Source organism: Lytechinus variegatus, chromosome 7 (genome assembly GCF_018143015.1).
Source record: "Lytechinus variegatus isolate NC3 chromosome 7, Lvar_3.0, whole genome shotgun sequence".
NCBI classification, from domain to species: Eukaryota; Metazoa; Echinodermata; class Echinoidea; order Temnopleuroida; family Toxopneustidae; genus Lytechinus; species Lytechinus variegatus.
Window position 1 is genome coordinate 8,828,995 of NC_054746.1, and position 21,963 is coordinate 8,850,957.

At 36.7% G+C, this 21,963-nt stretch overlaps 1 protein-coding gene across 1 annotated transcript; it reads left to right on the forward strand.

Moving 5' to 3' along the window:
• The first annotated feature begins 2,928 nt into the window (after window positions 1-2,928).
• On the forward strand, window positions 2,929-21,358 carry LOC121418373 (betaine--homocysteine S-methyltransferase 1-like). Its single transcript, XM_041612206.1, has 9 exons — window positions 2,929-3,118; window positions 6,035-6,210; window positions 9,400-9,518; window positions 10,581-10,775; window positions 11,490-11,637; window positions 14,579-14,767; window positions 15,335-15,465; window positions 18,919-19,013; window positions 20,415-21,358. The coding sequence occupies exons 2-9, from the start codon at window positions 6,051-6,053 to the stop codon at window positions 20,500-20,502; spliced, it is 1,125 nt and encodes a 374-aa protein (XP_041468140.1). The 5' UTR covers window positions 2,929-3,118; window positions 6,035-6,050; the 3' UTR covers window positions 20,503-21,358.
• Window positions 21,359-21,963: the final 605 nt, after the last annotated feature.

A 21,963-nucleotide genomic window follows, 5' to 3' on the forward strand; every position in this document is an offset into this window, starting at 1 on the left:
TATTTGTTCAAATACAGATAACTGTACCAGAGCAGGATGCATCGTGTGTGGGTGTACGTGTGTAGATGGATGTGTGAGTTTTGTGACGAGAAAGAGGGGGGGGGGGGGCTGTGGGTGGTGGTGAGTTGAAGTGAGCTTTTGTGAGTATCTGGGGAAAGAGATGAGGGGGGGGCACGGGGTACGGGGGTTAGGTGAATGTGTAGGGACATTTTAGGACAATAACCTTCCTCTAATTAACCTTTAAAATAATCTTTATCCTTTTTTCATTCTTGTACAATTAATATGTGCAAAAGAGATTATTTTTTATTCTATTCAGGGAAAAAGTCATCTTTTACAAAGTATTTTTTTTTTGGGTCGATTGATATGGGTTTTCCCCCTCTGCTTTAAAATTGTAATAGAAGAAAGTTGGCAGTTTAACCTTTATTTGTAATCATTTTAAAAATATTTGTAATCTCATTGATATTGATATATTTATTTGTTAGATTGTTTATTTATCGTATACATGCAAAGTATCTTTATTTATATGAATCGTGATTGTTAACTACTGGATTTGAAAGGGGAAGAAAATAAAATGTTATAAAAAAAAGAGATCCAGTCTCGGTCGATGATCTCGGCTTTATTTGCTCCCGGTGGGGCCGGGGGGGGGGGGCAGTCAAATGTATCGATGTACACACGTGTGACCAAGTAATTTCCAAACACCCCCTAAACAAGTTTTTCGCGGGCTTTATTTGCACATTTTGACCCCTAAACAAGTTGTCGCCAGAATATGACCCCGGGGAAAAAGCTTGGTGAAAAAGAAATATACACTAAACACGTTCGGCTAGTCTTAAAAAAGGAGTTTTTTCACGCAGCCCCTTTTACTCAAAGGAAACCAAAACTCGTGTTCTTAGTTTGCCCTACACGAGTCAACATCCAGTAGCATACCTGGGATTTTCCACAGGGGGGGGGGGGGGGTAAAATCGTCCGCCAAAAAATTTGACAAGCAAAAAAAAAAGAAAAAAAAATAAGGTCGTCAACAGGATATAAAGGACATTTCGCCCCAGAAAAATAATTGACAAGCAAACAAAAAAGGTCTTCAAAGGAGGGGGGCCACTGGTGGCTCGTCAGGGAACAGTTATCAGTTGTGATTTCAGGGGGGAGGGGGCAGTCTGCTCCCCCCGTAGGTACGCTAGTGTCAACATCCCAAATAAAATAATCATGATGAGTTTGCTTTTGCAAGACGCTATTGAATTTGTAAATCATTGATGCATGATACTTTGAGGGATATGTATAATCTTAGATGTTGCTTTCTCCTTCAGACGTTGCTTCTGAGGAAGTCGAAGAAAAAATTAGTCTCCTGCATCAATATTGAATCGTCTATACAAATCTCGTCTCCTTCACCCCAACACCAGCCCCCCCCCCACCCCGGCCACTGACATTGACGAGTGGATATGCGTGACCAAAAAACACGTAAAAATGATGTTTTTTCAAGTTACGTACGTAACGCAATAAGGGTGTCAAAAACACAAAAGTAATGCAAAGGGTATCTATTTCGCTATAGGAGAGTTACGGGTTTAGGGTAAAATTTGTGAGGATAAAAAGACTAAAAAATAAAGGATGTACTTTTGCCCCAACTGTCAACATTATACGTGCTTATAGAGTCAGACTTGTGCGAGGTGTGGGGTGTGGGAGGTGGGGCCGTGCTAAACCCCGTGATGTACACAGGTAAAGGTAAAACCGACGCCCGTGACATTAACAACCAAAATATCGCTGTACTTGTTTAGGGGTTCATTCCAGGGAATACTTGCCAAGGGTATCGTTTTGTTTCTAATACTTGTTAAGGGTTGCTATAGGGTTTCACACGCCAATGCTTGTTAAGGGGTGCATTTTCAAAATATCGAAAATACTTGTTTAGGGTGCTTTTCGAGACAACATGATGGTAGCGCATGGCATCCACTCGTCAATGGAAGTGGCCCCCGCCCCCACACACATTTTTAGGACTTCACACCTGACGTACATGTACGTGTGATTTCAAGGACAAGTCCACCCCAACAAAAAGTTGTTTTGAATAAAAAGAGAAAAATTCAACAAGGCATAACACTGAAAATTTCTTAAAAATCGGATATGAAATAAGAAAGTTATAACATTTTTAAAGTTTCGCTTCATTTCACAAAACAGTTATATGAACAAGCCAGTTACATCCAAATGAGAGAGTCGATGATGTCACTCACTCACTATTTCTTTCGTTTTTTATTGTTTGAAATATGAAATATTTTTATTTTCTTTTCTTGTCATTGTCATGTGAAATGAAGTTTCATTCCTCCCTGAACACGTGGAATTCCATTACTTTAACATTTTGTGCTTCAGGCAAGGAGGTCCTAATCATCAAGTTCGTAAAAATTGAAATATTGTATAATTCAAACAATAAAAAACAAAAGAAATAGTGAGTGAGTGACATCATCAACTCTCTCATTTGGATGTAACTGGATGTAAATAAATAAAATAAAATCAAATCAAATCTAACTGGCTCGTTCATATAACTATTTTGTTAAAAATAAGCGAAACTTTGAAATGTCATAACTTTCTTATTTTACATCCGAATTTGATGAAATCTTCAGCATTGTGCTTGTCTGATTTTTCTCTATTGATTCAAATCAACATTTTTCTGAGGTGGACTTGACCTATAATTACCCCCATGCCAGGTTTGAAGTCCAGTCTCTCACACTGATTATTACCTGTGACGTTCTTGCAATTGGAATCAATCGGCAAATTATTTTCTACGTCGGGCAAGCCTCAAGGCATGGGGCGCCCAGACAGCATTGTTTTTATTCATTTATTTTTTAGAAATACTATACGGAAAAAGAATAGTTAAATGAATAGAAATCAAACTTAATGTACGCCACCATGCATGAACCAAGGAGCTGTGACCTCGCATGAACGGTCAGTGTTGGTGACGCTGGACAGATCTGCACAAATGGACACGTGGGAGATAAAACGAAGTCATTACTATGCATTACAGAGGATCACGCCCACCTTAAGTTATATCCTCGGGTTATATTGCCTCATCTTGGTTGCCTCCTTACATGGATTCTGATATTGATATTGTTGTTTGTATTTGGACAGTCTGATATAAGATTATGTAAGTACATATCGCCATATGCATCTGATCAATTATATAGATATGATGAAATCTGTTGCGTCAAGCTGTAGCCATCTAGGCACTGCATGACTGTATCTTGAATCCTGAGTTCGGACATAATAGGCTTTTTGTAACGGGTGAATAAACTTATTGAAACTGCGCGATTCACAGTCTTAAAGTTATCAGAGGCTTCCCTGTTTAACATGGACAGTGGGCGTTGGTGTTGGTTTAACCGTGGACCTTTTGGTCCATGGTTTAACTTGTCCCTACAGTTCGTATCAAAAAAAGGTTTTACATTTTGAAAAAGCCCTGGGAATTAAAAAAAAAGTACAGCATGTGGGTAATTTCTTCACATATAATCTTGGGTTTGGGTCTCATCTATCCAATGAAAGTAAAAGTTATGACAGAATGTTACACTTGAGTGAGCACTGTCCATTTTTGTAAAGCTCGCAGAAATCTGTTTGTGCAGATATGCTGGTTTTCACGCTGTGTCAAGGAGAAAGGGCGAAATGAAACTTACCCTGCGAAATATTTCTCATACATTTCCCTTGCACTTTTAGTCAATTGAAATAAAACGGATACATTTAAGCATTTTGTAACAACTTTGCCACCCAAATTGAAATTTCAACACTTAGTAAGCACAACCTTTACCCCTTTTGTGCCAGCTGGATCTGGGGACATAAATCTGATCAAAAGTTTATATCAGACATATCCAGCATTTTTTAGTTGTGGGTGTGTTTATATTTATTTTTTCATGTAATGTTTTTCCACACTTTTCCCAAGCTTGACCATGATTGAAATAAAAATCAAGCCTTAAGCCATTTCAAATTTCGTCACAATGACCTCGGTGTGTAGGGGAGTGGGGGGACAATGCTCTTTTCAAAGTGTTTGGGCAAGGAAACAAGTTTTAAAAAGTTTAAAGATGTTAATTTTACTAGCTAAATTCCACGTGTACTTCATAAAATTAGGTTTACTTTTATTCGCATAACTATTTCAGAGTTCTGCGCAAATGATTTTTCACTAACTTTTCAAAAGTAAGTGGTGCTCACTCAAGTGGAAATATTTTTTCGACAGTTATATCGCCATTTGCGTAAATGGATCTGTACCAATGTTAAAATGTGGAAAAAATCTTCAGGATATTTCATTTTACACGATTTTAAACTTTGTTTGATACGTAGTGTATATCGACATTGCAAATTTTAAATGCATACTTTTTGAACAAACACTGCGTTGCAACATGAAAGATTAACCCTAAATAGACTGGGCTATTTCGATGCCTAAGAAGACTGGGGGGCCGGGGGGCTGATTCAGCCCCCCCTTATGATCTCGGCCGTCGATCGCGCGATCGCGACGAAAATTGGCACTCGCATTAACCATGGCATTATCTACAAAACTATAACATCTAATTTTGCAAAAAATCTCATGTCTCATTAATTATAATAATTATGCGTAAAATCATAAGTTTGCTCTAATAAATAAAATAATGCCCCTGAAATGCTAATTTTTGTTTCACAAACTCTAGATAGGCATCTGATCAAATTTATTTTAAAAAATTTTCAACATCACATTTATTTTCTTATGTATTCTATTGTTTTTTAATTTTCTTATGTATTTCTTTGTTTTTCGACTATTTGTTTTTTATTGTCTTTTCAATGGAAATTGTCGGGGACTTTATTTTAACCATAAAAAAGATAAAATTAATTGATTTTAAGCAGTAAAAGGAAAAATAATGATACATTTATGAATTTTGGCTAAAAACACTATTTGCATTGGATTTGTACACAAATCCACGTTTTTGAGTAATTTTGGGTCTGCATGCACTTACGAAATGTTGCGTAATTTCGGAACCGCGTACTCGGGGGTCACAATTTTGGTCTCAAAAGTTGCACGAGACTTGAAAGTAAAAAGTCAGCGAGTGACGCGGTCAAAAAAAGTTGCGCGGCGGATTTATCGCGAAAAATGTCGAGGGGGGGGGGCCGAATCAGCTCCCCAGTCCTTTTAGGGTTAAGGCTCTGCAAGTCTGCATTTGACAGGGGCCGCGTGGAACCGGGGGGGGGGGGGGGGCTGTGGATTCCAAAACCGTAAAAATGACCATATGATCGTGATATTTTGCATGATCAACCCCCACTTTGAAAACCGTTCCGCGGCCCCTGTTTAAGAATGTTTACAACTTCAATTCTATAAGGCGAGGAATAATATCCTGTTACTCGAGGTTTTCCGCAAAGAAATATATATAAATTCGAGTCAATAAATAATCATGATAATAATAGGGATTCATATAGCGCCATCTATCTAGAAATAATCTTTTCCAAGGCGCATTGTTGTTTAATATTATTATTACTACACAGGCTTTAGCTAGAGCTAGCTCTCAGCGCTCAGTGCATTCAAAGAATTAATTGGAATTAATCCTGCCGGGTGCCCATTCACCTCACCTGGGTCGAGTGCAGCACAATGTGGATACATTTCAAAATAAATTGTATTAAGTGTAAAACAAACTTTGTTTGAGACCCCCCAGTTAATTGTCACTTTCCTTCATAATGTGTTAAGATCTAAAATGATAAAGGGCGTTGTCATTTTCAAATTAAACAAATATCGTTCTTGACAACCTAAAGCTTGTCAGAGGCTGTCAGACATAGCAGTAAGCAAGTAAACCCGATTCCTTGTATTGCAGTTTATACTGGTAGGTGACAGGAATACCTTGTTGCCATGCAGTTACTAACTATGTTCCGCACTGGAATCAAGCATGAATGAAGTTATTATTCCTATTATACTTCGACCTGTCTTTAAAAATGTGTTTGATCAAAATAAGTCATGACATCAAATAAAAACAAACATAGTAGTAGACATTGAGCCTATCTATCTTCCATGAACCGACGAATGTCATAAACGATCGTATATATTTTTGTTATTTTGCAGAGCGAGGACCTAAAAGATGGCTTCATCGGGGTCTTCATCAAGAAAAGGCTTGCTCGAGAGGTTAGCTGAGGGTCTTGTGGTTGGTGATGGAAGCTTTGTTATGACCCTGGAGAAGAGAGGCTATGTTCTGGCGGGCAACTGGACACCCGAAGCTTGTGTACAATACCCTGACGCAGGTTAGATCAGATCTAAGGTTTCGACAGTCGGGCTATCGATCTCTCATTGATTTATAAGGCCTTATCTATTTAAAAAAAAGAATAAATAAACAAAACACTTCAGAGTGAGATTGTCATAAAATTTTGATTGGCAATTGATTTTTGTCTCACCTGCATATAGCAGAGTGATAGGAGCCGCTTTTCCGGCGGCGGCGTCAACACCAAATCTTAATCGAAGGTTAAGTTTTTTAAATGACAGCATAACTTAGAAAATAAATAGACCTAGTTCATGAAACTTGGACATAAAGTTAATCAAGTATTACTGAATATCCTACCTGAGTTTCAAGTCACATGACATAGGTCAAAGATCATTTAGGGTCAATGAACTTTGGCCAAGTTAGGGGTATCTGTTGAATTACCGTCATATTAACTTTGAAAGTTTGTGGATCTGATTCATGAAACTGGGACATAAGAGTAACCAAGTATCACTGAACATCTTATGCCACATCTCAGGTCACATGACCAAGGTCAAAGGTCAATGGACTTAATATCCTTCCTGAGTTTCTGGTCACATGACTAAGGTCAAAGGTCATTTAGGGTCAATGATCTTTGACCATGTTGGGGGAATGAACATTAAAATCTTAACATAAGGTTAAATTTTTGAAATGTCATCATAACTTAGAAAATAAATAGACCTAGTTCATGAAACTTGGACGTAAGAGTAATCAAGTATCACTAAACATCCTGTGCGAGTTTCAGGTCATATGATCAATGTCAAACGTCATGTAAGGTCAATGAACTTTGGCCAAGTTGGGGGTATCTGTTGAATTACCATCATAACTTTGAAAGTTTATGGATCTGATTCATGAAACTGGGACATAAGAGTAACCAAGTATCACTGAACATCTTATGCCACATCTCAGGTCACATGACCAAGGTCAAAGGTCAATGGACTTAGGCCATGTTGGGGGTATCTGTTTAATTACCATCAAAGTATATTGGTCTAGTTCATAAGTCTTGGACATAAGAGTCATCAAGTATCACTGAACATCTCATGCGAGTTTCGGGTCACATGAGCAAAGTCAAATGTCATTTTTAGGTCATTGAACTTTGGCCATAATAATAATAATAGATTACTGTCATAAATTTCAAAGTTTATAGATATAGTGTATAAAATGTGGATATAGGGGTAATCAAGTATCACTGACAAGTTTTAGGTCACATGATCAAGGTCAAATGTCAATGAACGTAGTATTGTATCATTAAATGAATGATGTATTTATGAATAATTATTTTGTAATAGTTTTCAAAGTCAGCACTGCTGCTATATTGGATCGCGTGATGCAGGTGAGACTGCCAGAGGCGCTCCACTGGTTTTAATGAGAGTGCCGTTAAATAGTGATTATCTTGCAATAATATAAGTCCCAAATTCTTTTATTAGTTCAAAATTGTTTTTGCAAGAAAATATTTTTTGGAAGGATGATTTGAGTTGAGTTTTGTATGTTGGCACACGATAATAACAGGTGCAAATATAGAATCCAAATATAGCATACTTGAATATTGTTGACTTACGGTTTGAGTTATGCAAACACGAAGTCCAAGTTTATGGTGATATATCGCCCTTCGTAATAAAAAAATTATGGCATCATCAATTCCATGGCTCGTGCCAATGTGTATTTTCTAAAAGTTATATTTTGCGACATAAAGTTTTTCAGGTGATACACTAATCATTCCAGCTTTCCAGTGGGTTCCCTTTTTTCATTTCTGTATATTATATTTTTGTGTGTTTTGCTATACATTGTAACTTTGGAATGAAAAAGAATAAATGCAGCAATGCAGTGCAATGCAATCAATCAATCAATCAATCAATCATCCTCTGACGGCAGCTGCGGTGAACATAATAGCGAGTTTTCGCAATTTCAACAAGGACAACAGGGACGGACTCTACTACAACAAAGTAAATCTATTGAAAATGCCTGTCATATCACAATGAATAGCTGAGAGGTCTTTGTCGAAAATTGGTGAACCGAGAAAGCTGATCGTCGTAAGATTCTGAGCTGACAAAAAAAAATCTAACGTCGTTCTATCCAGAGCCACGGACGACACTGATGTTTTAATTCACCGATTTTCGACAAAGACTGTTTGTCATGAAGGGTGTTTCACAATAGATTCTCTACGTTCTAAAAACGTCTGCGTAGTGGTTGTGAAAACTCCCTATGACTTTTTCTGATAGATCCCTTTAAAGAATGTAGCCCACACTTCTTTTTTTAAAAAGACTTTCATACCCTTTTTCAATTCCATATCCGGACTTGTTGCATTTACTTCGGTGAAACTCTCTATACAACGCACAAATTCCTTTAAAGGGGAATGAAACCTTCGGAACAAGTAGGTTTGCGTCGAAACAGAAAAATCAAAGAATAAGAACAAAGAAACTCTGAGAAAAATTTGACAAATAATGAGAAAGTTATGAGCATTTGAATATTGCAATCACTAATGCTATGGAGATCCTCACATTGGCAATGCGACAAGGATGTGTGATGTCACATGTGAACAACTTTCCCTTTGATGGACTATAAAATACCCCCAAAATGTCTCTTTTTGCTTTTTCTTTTGGTGATACAAACTCATTATCCATGATGTATTCTTTGAAAATCTGTATCACATGTCCTCCTATATAGAAAGAACAAAATATGTTAGATGTGATAAAAGAGGAAGTTTATGTGAAATATATACTAAAGTAATGGGGCGAGTTGTTCACAAGTGACGTCACAGATCTTTGTCGCATTGCCAATTTGAGGATCTCTATAGCATTACTGATTGCAGTATTCAAATGCTCATATCTTTCACATTATTTGTCCGATTTTTCTCACACTTTTGTTGATCTGTTTCTTTGATTTTTCTGTTTTCACACAACTATCTTGTTCCAAAGGTTTCATTCTCCTTTAAAATGAATATCACAATGCTGAGCTGAGAGGCTTCTGTCGAAAGTCGGTGGACCGGAACGCATCGGAATCTCTTGTCTCTGGACAATAACATATTTGCAATTGTTCATCAAATCTTCGGATGATCTGCTGTCCCAGTCCACCCACCAACTTTCGACCAAAGCCTCTCAGCTCTCCATTGTGATTTAATTGCATTTTCAAAGGAATTGATGCGTCGTACATAGAGTTTCCCCGTGGTATAAATGCGAAAACTTCCTATTGATTACAGTCAGGCAACTCCATCGTGAGTTTCTACGAGCTGGTGCTGACGTCATGCAAACTTTCACATTCTGGGCCTCGGAAGACAGACTCAAACTCAAATTATCAGACCAGGAGAGTGATGTTAATGTAAGATTTTCTTCAATTTAATCATATTCCCTAAATTTTACGGATTAGAAATAGATACAGATCGGCTGTGAATAGTGACCAGAAGAAAATAGGATTTTAATTCTAATCCTAGTGAATTACTTCTAAAACTCCAAAAAATTTGAATTCAAATCTTTTAGCTTTAAATTCTAAATCTGCAAAGTTTAGGTATAAATCTAAATGCTCGGCTGTTCCCTTTTCATAGCAGATCTGGATTTGTTAATCCTTAAAATTTAGAGTGCATATTTTCCTCTCTATTTCCATCATACCCATATATCATACTGTCCAGCGGTAAATCCATGCAGTATTGACAATAATTTATGAAAGGCGGAAACAGCATAATTTCTACTCAAATTCTATGAACGAGCCCCCCTCCAAAAAAGACCCTCACCTTTTTAAGTGAGAACTTCCATTAACTTCCATTAACATAATATCCTAGACAAGCGAGTATAAAAATAATGATAAAAAATAATATTATTTTTTTGGAGGGAATCACTTTGTTTTCCTCGGGGGAGCGGGGACAAAGGGCCCCTTGATCCGTTAATAGGGGTGTCCCGTCATTCTCACTACCCCACACACGCCTCATCCTCCTCCCCATCTCCTTAGTGGTTTCGACATTCCATACATCACGAGTATAAGCATATCACTGACGTAATGAGCCCCCCCAAAAAAAAAAATGGGGGGCAGTCATGGCATACGGAGAGGAAAATGTTTTAAAACCTGCTAGAGATAAAAATGACTTTCTTAATAACAAAATCTATTCACCATCTTTCCTTTCTTTTCCCTCCCCCTTTTCTTGGTCGTGAAGATTTTTAGGGGACGGCTTGGCCCCTTCAAGACCCCCCTCCATCTGTAACCCAGTGATGCATAATACTGATATGATTTATTTTCTTACGTTGTCTTGTATTTCGCATTTCTTTGTAATTTGATTGTTGAAAATTTAAGGGGAAATCAGTTATTTATCGATAAATAACAATCAATATTTCCCCTTTTTTCTTTTCCTTCATTCGCATTCTTCTTCTACCCCTACCCCCTCCCCATCAGTGGGAATCGGTGAACGAAGTCGCATGCGATCTCGCCCACGAGGTAGCTGCCGAGGGCGACGCCCTGGTGGCTGGTAGTGTGTCAAGTGTCCCTAAGTATGAAGATAGGACGGGAACAAAAGAAGAAATACAGAACGAGTTCAGGAAACAGTGCGACGTCTTCATCAGGAAGAAGGTCGATTTTCTGCTTGGTGAGGTAATTCTGAATGGGGAGCGTTTCATGAAAAGTTTTGTCAGCGATTCGGTTCGCCGGCAGATGTTACAAGCGACTGCAGATCGCTGCAGATCTTTGACTCTGATTGTTCCGTGAAAAGTCAGTGAAAAAAAACCTTTGATGTGAATGCACCTCCACACCTCACATCTCGTCATTTTTTTAATACTTTCAGTTAATGATATCATTTACTCTCTTTACAAAGATCAGTTTGTAATACTTTAAACCAATATAGAAACTCCTTTGGGTGCGTCGTGGTCTAGTGGTTCCTACCAAAGGTTCTGACTCTCGCCTTTCAAACAGAGGGTCGTGAGTTCGAATCCTAGCCATGGAATAATATAATCAATAATAATCATGACATAACAATGTATTTTACAAGAAAATCGTTTTTAAACAGCACACAGATTTGTTAATGCGTTGGTAGTTTAATAAGGCAAATCTGTTCATTCTCTTTATCATACTTTTATTTTATTCTTGTATTCTTTTTTTGCTTGCTTTTTGTTATAATAGGGCCCCAATGAGACCGCTCATTGGCGGCCCATACACTGCCCCTAAGTACGACCGCATTGTGATCTCCCAATATACTGCATTAAAAAAAATAGTTTTTCCATTCATGATTACATCAGTGGAATAAAATCTGTATCATCAAATCGGCAGTTTTCCTTGCTTGACTGCATTTTCTCTTAAAATGTTTCCTAGTTCTTTGCATACACCGAAGAAGCAGAATGGGCTGTTGAAGTTATGAAGTCTTACGGGGTACCAGTGGCCTGTACTATGAGAGTGGGCGTGGCCGGTGATGAGATGGGCGTGGCTCCTGCCGAATCAGCTGTAAGACTGGCTAGAGCAGGTATTTATTGTATAAAAGTGTGAAAACCTGGGTAAAAATTATAAAATCGCGTAAAATATTATATGTAATTTGATTTTTGTTGAAAGATGAAATAAATGAAATGATTTGAAATCAAATTAAATACAAAATAATTGACTTCAAATGAAATAATTTTGTTTATTTATTTTTTTTACATGAATAAAATTAATATCAAATGATTTGAAGCTTAAGCATAAATCGTTGGTGATCGTTTCCACAGTCCTATGAAATTGTGCAGTTACAACCTTCAATTTATCATTACATAATGTGAACCATTTTAATTTGATTGTTTTGAGTTTATTTATGCCTTCATCTCACGTCATATGATTGAATACTTATTGCGCCAGTGGCGTAACTACGGGGGGGGCATGGGTGGCACGTGCTCCCCATCGGATGGGAAAAAACGGGGAAAAGGAGAAAAAGAGGGAGAAAGGAAGTGAAGAGTGGGATAGAAAAACTATTGTACATTATGATATATTATATAATTGTATATCATGTTATGGTACATAATAAAAAATATTTTTCATAACTTTATGAAATGTAATTTACTCAGGGCCGATACGTATTCATCGTTTCTGTTTCTTGCATTGTCTGTTTAACGAGATTGTAATCCTGTTGTACTAAAACATCCCGTTTTCAAGTCATTATACACCAAATACATTTCCTTGCACTTTGAGATATCATTGTTTTGTAGTGACATATGCTTCTTTTTCAAGACTACTTAAAGTGATTGCCCCATTTTAAGGTCTGAGTATAAAACGTCAGTCCGTGTTTACGTGGATTGGTGAGATCTGTCTGCTCTTCATGAATTCCTAAAATCAGTCCTTAAAATGTCCCTTTTTCTGATCTGAATATCAAAAATTTTCAGCTTGCGCTTCGCGCTCGCATTATTTGGTTAGTGAAATACGTAAGGTCTTAGTGGATTCCTTCAAACAAGCCTTTGAATGCCCATCTTCAGGTCTGAATTTCCTAAATTTTCAGCTCGCGTTCCGCGTTCGCAAAAAGTGCTTCATTTGTTTAGAAGTAATTCTAACAAAATCAGCAAGCGCTTGGCACTCGCATTAGATGACTCTGGTGAGATATGTATATACTCTTAATGCATTCCCAAATAATAGTCCTTAAAATGTCCCTGCTTGGGGTCAATATATACAAAAATTTCAGCTCGCGCTTTGCATTTGTTCAGCGAGACAGGTACATATCCGATTACCAAAATTTGCTTATAATGCCCCTTTTTAGGTTTGAATATAAAAAAAAAATCAACTCGCGCCTCGCGCTCGCATTATTTGATCAGTGCGATACATATCCGTTTAGTGGCACAGTCTATAAGGTCAGTATACCTGGCAATGCTTTGTGCGCTAAGTGACTCAATTTTTTTGCCGGCGCCCCCCCCCATGCCGTGACCCACGGGTCATCACTGTATTCACAAAAATGCTACTTCTTTATTTGTTGACCTATTTTGATTTTTTTGCTCCCATCTGGTAGAGCTTCATGAGGTTCACCAAACTTCTACACAGAATTTTGAAATTTTGACCAGAACAATTTTTATGCTAATTTATGCGAAATTAATTTATGCATATTTTTAAAAATTCACATAAAATGCTTCTTCTTCTTTATTTGTTGACCGATTTTGAATTTTTTGCTTCCATCTGGTAGAGCTTCATGAGGTTCACCAATCTTGTACACAGAATTTTGAAATTTTGACCAGAACAATTTTTATGCTAATTTATGCGAAATTAATTTATGCATATTTTTAAAAATTCACATAAAATGCTTCTTCTTTATTTGTTGACCGATTTTGATTTTTTTCTTCCATCTGGTAGAGCTTCATGAGGTTCACCAATCTTGTACACAGAATTTTGAAATTTTGACTAGAACAATTTTTATGCTAATTTATTCGAAATTAATTTATTCATATTTTTAAAATTTCACATAAAATGCTTTTTCTTCTTTAATTGTTGACCGATTTTTACTTTTTTTCTTCCATCCTGTAGAACTTTATGAGGTTCACCAAACTTCTACACAGATTTTTGAAATTTTCAGTAGAAAATTATTTATGCTAATTTATGCAAAATTTATTCAGAAATCACAGAAAATGCCTCTTTTTCTTTATTTGTTGACAGATTTTGATATTTTTTCTTCCATCCGGTAGAACTTCATGAGGCCCACCAAACTTCTACACAGAATTTTGAAAATTTTCAGTAGAAAATTACTTATGCTAATTTATGCGAAATGTATTCATAAATCACAGAAAATTCCTCTTCTTTATTTGCTGACAGATTTTGATTTTTTTTCTTCCATCTGGTAGAGCTGCATGAGGTTCACCAAACTTGTACACAAAATTTTGAAATTTTGTCTGGAAAATTATTCTAATTTATGCAAAATTTATTCATATATCACAAAAAATGTTTTTTCTTCTTCATTTGTTGATCAATTTCAGTTTTGTTTGCTTTATATGATAGCTCGAGGTGGTGATACAAAATTTAAACATAGAATTTTGCAACTCATTGAATCTGCTATTCATATATTTTCAAAACTCACAAAAATTGCTTACTTATTTGTTGATTGATTTTGGTTATTTTTGTTCCATCTGAGAGCTACATTAGGTTCACCAAGGTTCTACACAGAGTTAAGAAACTTTGACTAGATAATAATTAGTACTTAATTCATATGAAATTTATCCATAGATCACAAAAAATCCTTCTATGTCAATTCTTGATCAATTTTAATTCTATATCCTCGATTTATGTCACCAATATAATTCACTACAGTGTCAATTGGGCTGAAATTAAAATTGTGTTAAATTGTGTTGCGAGATGCCGGATGAGCTCCACATCCTTGATGTGCTAGTTACTACTTGAGAGGCGGGTGAAATCGGCTCTAGGAAAAGTGCAAATCGTAAAACATATTGTTCTGACCATTGCAGGTGCGGATGTGGTAGGGGTCAATTGTTGCTACGACCCCGACATCGCTCTCGATGCTATAGCCAAGATGAAAACAGGTCTTGAAGAGGCGGGATTGAAGAATTATCTGATGATCCAACCCGTTGGTTTCCATACCCAGGATCTAAAGAAGGAACCAGCCGGCTACACAGCACTTCCAGAATTCCCATTTGGTGAGGAAGTGTGATGATTTCTAGGGTAAAAACGCTCTTTACACATTTTAAGCACGATAAATGCATGTTAAGCCCGTCACTCTAACACCTATTGTTTTTTAATGTTTTAAACAACATGATTAAAAGTTTAATCAACTTATACGAACGTTTAAACAACAGTTGTTAGAGAGACCAACTATTTCAAACAGCGTTTTTAAAGATGTAATTATCGGTTTAGAGGTATTGAGTGTAATAATTGATGACGTCATGAACGCGATGAAGATGGGACTGGAGAGAGTGGGAAGGAGAGAGGATGAGTGAAAGTGAAAAAGAAAAAGAAATAGAGAAGGGGTGAAGAGGTAGGGGCTTAGCTATTGCTGATCCAGGATGTCTTTTGAGAAGATAGAGGCCTAAAAGGGGCTACTCTCTGATATCCTTCAAATGTTTTTCTGACCAGCAAATGGAATAAACAAGGCATATATATGAAATTATATTCGGATATTTTAGTAAACTTGTCTATTACATCATAAGTAACGTTGAAAGGCGAACGCATATGATAAAATGAGATTTCTTTTTATCATATTTCAGCTTTAGAGCCTCGAGCGTTGACGAGGATAGACGTCCACAAGTACGCTCGACGTGCATACGATCTAGGGGTCAGGTACATCGGAGGGTGTTGCGGATTCGAACCTCATCACATTCGAGCGATAGCAGAAGAGGTATTAAAAAGTGCATCCTCCCATCTGATAACACAGTGTCCGACAGTGTGCAGTTATAGTCTAGGCTCAAAATCCTCAAGGCCAAGGTTTTGAAAAAGTAGGCCTTAACATGCTTAAGACGCCTTAAGGTCAAGGCCGAGCATTAAGGCACTACAACACCGGTGTTCACAATATGGACCATATAATGCAAAACCATCTTCACACTGTTCAATTGGAGTATTTTGACAGTGTGGTGTGAACGCACTGTGAACACACACTGTAGATGTGTCCACAGTGACATCATCTTCACACTGTTGATTTTGAATATCTTTACAGTGTGAACACACTTTGAACAATCACAATGTAGATGTTTTAATTGAGTATTATTACAGTATGAATCACTATCATATTCACAATATCCACTGTGTGAGCACACTGTTCACACACTACAGTGTGAAATACATCTTCACAGTATTCATTGTGTGAACACGCTGGACACACTACAGTGTGAATTACACATTCACAACATCCAGTGTGTGAACACAATACTGTGTGAATCACATCTTCACGACATCTACTGTCTGAACACACTGTTAACATACTACAGTGTGAGTGACATAGTCACATCGTCCACTATGTGAATACACTACAGTGTAAATTACATCTTCACAACATCAACTGTGTACACTCACTGTGAACACACTACAGTGTCAATCACATCTTCACAACATCCACTGTGTACACTCACTGTGAACACACTACAGTGTCAATCACATCTTCACAACATCCACTGTGTACACTCACTGTGAACACACTACAGTGTCAATCACATCTTCACAACATCCACTGTGTACACTCACTGTGAACACACTACAGTGACAATTACATCTTCACAACATTCACTGTATACACTCACTGTGAACACACTACAGTGTCAATCACATCTTCACAACATCCACTGTGTACACTCACTATGAACACACTACAGTGTCAATCACATCTTCACAACATCCACTGTTTACACTCACTGTGAACACACTACAGTGTCAATCACATCTTCACAACATCAACTGTGTACACTCACTGTGAACACACTACAGTGTCAATCACATCTTCACAACATCCACTGTGTACACTCACTGTGAACACACTACAGTGTCAATTACATCTTCACAACATTCACTGTATACACTCACTGTGAACACACTACAGTGTCAATCACATCTTCACAACATCCACTGTGTACACTCACTGTGAACACACTACAGTGTCAATCACATCTTCACAACATCCACTGTTTACACTCACTGTGAACACACTACAGTGTCAATCACATCTTCACAACATCCACTGTGTACACTCACTGTGAACACACTACAGTGTCAATTACATCTTCACAACATCCACTTTGTATACTCACTGTGAACACATTACAGTGTCAATCACATCTTCACAACATCAACTGTGTACACTCACTATGAACACACTACAGTGTCAATTACATATTCACAACATCCACTTTGTACACTCACTGTGAACACATTACACTGTCAATCACATCTTCACAACATCAACTGTGTACACTCACTGTGAACACACTACAGTGTCAATCACATCTTCACAACATCCACTGTGTACACTCACTATGAACACACTACAGTGTCAATCACAACTTCACAACATCCACTGTTTACACTCACTGTGAACACACTACAGTGTCAATCACATCTTCACAACATCCACTGTGTACACTCACTGTGAACACACTACAGTGTCAATCACATCTTCACAACATCCACTGTGTACACTCACTGTGAACACACTACAGTGACAATTACATCTTCACAACATTCACTGTATACACTCACTGTGAACACACTACAGTGTCAATCACATCTTCACAACATCCACTGTGTACACTCACTGTGAACACACTACAGTGTCAATCACATCTTCACAACATCCACTGTTTACACTCACTGTGAACACACTACAGTGTCAATCACATCTTCACGACATCCACTGTGTACACTCACTGTGAACACACTACAGTGTAAATTACATATTCACAACATCTACTGTGTACACTCACTATGAACACACTACAGTGTCAATCACATCTTCACATCATCCACTGTTTACACTCACTGTGAACACACTACAGTGTCAATTACATAATCACAACATCCACTTTGTACACTCACTGTGAACAAAATACAGTGTAAATTACATCTTCACAACATCCACTGTGTACACTCACTGTGAACAAAATACAGTGTAAATTACATCTTCACAACATCCACTGTTTACACTCACTGTGAACACACTACAGTGTCAATCACATCTTCACAACATCCACTGTGTACACTCACTGTGAACACACTACAGTGTCAATCACATCTTCACAACATCCACTGTGTACACTCACTGTGAACACACTACAGTGTCAATTACATCTTCACAACATCAACTGTGTACACTCACTGTGAACACACTACAGTGTCAATCACATCTTCACAACATCCACTGTGTACACTCACTGTGAACACACTACAGTGTCAATCACATATTCTCAACATGTACTGTGTGAACGCACTGTGGACACTACAGTGTGAATCCAGATCTCCACACAGGTCACTGTGTGAACACACTGTGGATACTACAGTGTGAATCCAGATCTCCACACAGGGCCCTGTGTGAACACACTACAATATGTATAAGATCTCCACACAGTCCACTATGTGAACACACTGTGAATACACTTTGTGACACTATATTCTTTCCAGTACGATTTATTTTTATTCGTTATACGCGAATCCTCCTTTACTAAGACTTTTAACCTCTCGAAGCATATATTCGATTGATTATGATGGCGTGTTATTATATTCAATGACATTATCTCCGACCTTTGGAATGTAAACATGCTTTTTGTTTCTAATGAGCAGAATGTTATTTGCAGCAGCTGTCGTATTTGAAAACAAACATGGATCCCTATTCAATAGCACGTTTATGTATTCTATATGTAATATGTTTGCTGATTAATGCAATGGATGAATATGATAATTTTAATGGTATTTATTTTATAACCTCCCATTGACCCTTTCCCCCATTCTTTACCTTGTACAGCGTATACGCCATACAATTTTTAATTTGTTTTACTTCTTTCTTTTTGGGTAGGGGTCTTTTTTATTAAAGAAATTTTTTCAAGAGATGATTTATATTTCTTAATTGGAGATTAAATTCTATATGATATAACACATGAATAAAGAGGTACAAATATGAATATACATAAGGAACAGCTTAAACTGTGTTGTCACTATTTAATATTTGGACAACTTGTTTCAAGGAAATTTTCATTTTTTTTACAGTAAATACATTTTTTTCACCATGGATATAATTAGGCATACAGTTGGGATAATGTCAAGTTTGTATATCAATGCACCCACACAGGCTATGCATTTTGTTTTCTTCCAGCTAAAAGCGGAACGGGGACGCGGCATACCCGGGGCAGATAAATTTGAAAATTTCGAAGGATTGAGAAGAAGTCATATTAAAAATCAACATAAGAGGTAAATTTCTTTTTAAACTGACTTTGCAACCCACTGATCAATTTTCCAGGTTTTAAATCATGCCAGCTTACTAATATTAGATGATGAGCATTGTTTTTCTCCTCTGGACTATATACTAATAACACTAAGAATAAAAAGGGAGAGAAAGAGAAAGAGAGAGAGACAGAAAGGGGGGGAAGTAAGAGGGTACTTTATTATTGCCTTTCTGCATCCCCAGTGTCATTGGCGGCGGAAGTAATAAAAAAAAGGGGGTCCACCTGAAATTTTGAGATGGAGACAGGTAAAAAAAAATGACTAGCAAAAAAAAAATTTGGGCAACACATTGGAGGTTTTAAATAAGCAAACTATTTTTCAATAGAAATTAAATTAAAATGGAAATGGAGGGACCCACTAAAAAGCAATGCTTGTACAATGTGGGCCCGTCAAAAAATAGATAACACAACCAATAACAAAGTACAAATACAGACATATGTAATCAAATGAGAAGAAAAAAAATAAATGAGAGAGAAATAATACTCACAAAATAAATACGAAGTTATCAAAAAATATATAGTTTGTATAAGACAAAACAACCCGTCCTAAAATATATCCACCCTTCCCCACCCCCCCCCCGAAAAAGAAAAGAAAAAGGGGAGAATGCCCTGAGAAGATGGATGGGTGCTGCTGAACGTAGGTAGAACACGTGCCATCGTGGACTCAAGCAAACTGGATTCAATGATGTGTATAAAAGGAGAAAAAATATATATAAAATGACCTGGAAAGAATATAATGCGCGAAAAATGTGATCGATGCCGTAAATAAATAAACGGTAGGAAGGCGGATAAGCGGACAGGAGAGAAAGAGAAAACAGATGAGAGGATAGACACAAATAATGTATGAGGTTCAAAACCGAGCACAACTGAGGACTTGTGTCAGATTTTTTTTTCAATTAAAAAAAAGATGATTTTATGTTTTAATTATAGTCTTTATAGACTATAAATTTGACAAGCAATGGGTTTCACTACAAAATGAACGTCATTTTTGGTCCCGAGAAATTTAACAAGCAAAAAAAAAGTTTCTATACAAAATGTAAGTCATTTTTGGTTAGACTTCTCCATTTTGTCAGACCTACAATAATTCCAGGAGGAGCTCTCTATGAAGTATATAATACACGCAGCTTCCCCATTTTTCAGGGGCATGCCCCCAAAATAAGTTTCCATACGTCTTATACGGTTTTCGCTTTTTATTTTAATTGTCCGCTTCTGATATAAATATTATCAAGCTTTTGTGTTGCCATAATCATCACCGTTACCATCATCATCATCTCATTATTATTCGTATTCTTTCTTTTTCTATCATTTTCTTACATGATCGTAAAGTTGTGGTCATTAATGACGAATATTTTGTTTATTTTTATTGAAGAACTACAGCGGAATACTGGCTGAATCTAAAACCAGCCGCAGGTCGCGAATGGATAAACAAGCTTGCTACTTTGGATTTGGACTATTAAAGCCATGAGAGCGTTTCATCAACGTTTGTCCTCTGGCAAGTAAAAGTCGTATCTGACATCTTCTGATCTTGCTTCTGATTGGCTGAGAAGTACAGTTCTCATGGTAACTGGCGGATGAAAAAGATTTCCGCCACGTCCTTTTTACTGTTTATGAAACGCCGGCCCCTGATAAAGCTTTGATAATTGGTCGACAATGTGAAGTACTCTAGTATCAACTCCACGCGTTCCATTCTGACGTAAGTGCAGTCGGGCAGCCCGGTGGGGGCATGGCATATGATTTTTTTTTTAACCGTCGATTCTTTGTGAAAATTAAAAAAAAAAAATCTGTGAAGGAAAAGAAGTGTCGGCCCATTTCATGCTCAAGAAATGGTTTTGTAATTGGAAAAAGAGAGAAGTGTCCCGTCGAAAAAAAATCGAAATTATCGAATTCATTTTATAATTTGATCCTTAGTACAGTGAATATGGCGGAAATGAATAAATGAATATGATTATTTTTATTTTTTTATTTTTAGAGATACGAATATATCGACATTATGTGTGTGACTGTCTGTGTATGTATAAAATATATATATATATATTTTTTTTATAAATGAATATGTAGATGAACGAAAGTTTGGCAGATACAGAAATTTGAAGAATTAAGCATCTGTGTATATCTTAAATACAAGTGAAGCTCAGTATATGTGTTATATTTCGTATCCCATGTTTTTTTCAATCATCATTCTATATGATTATTCAATTCTATAATTATGTTATAAATGATATAATGTTTAGTTATACTCTTTACTTTATGTTATGTTCATTATATATTTTTGTGAAACAGAAACAAATAAATGAAATGAAATTCATCCAGCACCGAGGCGAAACCCTTTTTTCATAAAATGATAATTATGGGACTACATGAACAAATAAATGAATTGTAAATGATGCGCTTTTAGACTTTAACCGAAAGGCCCACTATTAGAGTGCATTCAGCTCATTTCTTTTCATTAAATCATCGTTAAAAGGGGATCAAGACAATATAAGATCAAGGTGACTATAGTTTTAAAAGTATTTGAAATAGATATATACCTGTATTATATAGTAATTAAACGAGAATTATGCTGAAAATTTCATCAAATCGTATGTACAGTACATTAGACAACTCCCACAACAATTTAAACTTTCACTTATTTGTCTCCAAATAGTTGTATGCACAATAACCTGATATGCAAATGAGAGAGCCAATTATGTCACTAATTATTTCATCAGTATTTCATTATATGAAATATTGAATATCTCCTTTTTTTAAGTAAGGAGCCTCTTCATTAGATCAATAGGTTAGAAAAGTGACAATTTTGTTCAGGGAGGAATCGAACCTTATTCTACATTATGGTAAGGAAACAATTTCAGTGATACATATTTTTTCCAATAAAAATACAAGAGAAATATTGTGTGAGTTACTTCTCATAGCATGGTCAG

Bases quoted from the DNA above. Each gene is read 5' to 3' on its own strand.
- LOC121418373 (XM_041612206.1), top strand. From the start codon at position 6,051: ATGGCTTCATCGGGGTCTTCATCAAGAAAAGGCTTGCTCGAGAGGTTA. The intron at 6,211-9,399 runs GTTAGATCAGAT...TATTGATTACAG, and splicing joins TGTACAATACCCTGACGCAG to TCAGGCAACTCCATCGTGAG. The intron at 19,014-20,414 runs GTAAATTTCTTT...TTTTTATTGAAG, and splicing joins ATTAAAAATCAACATAAGAG to AACTACAGCGGAATACTGGC.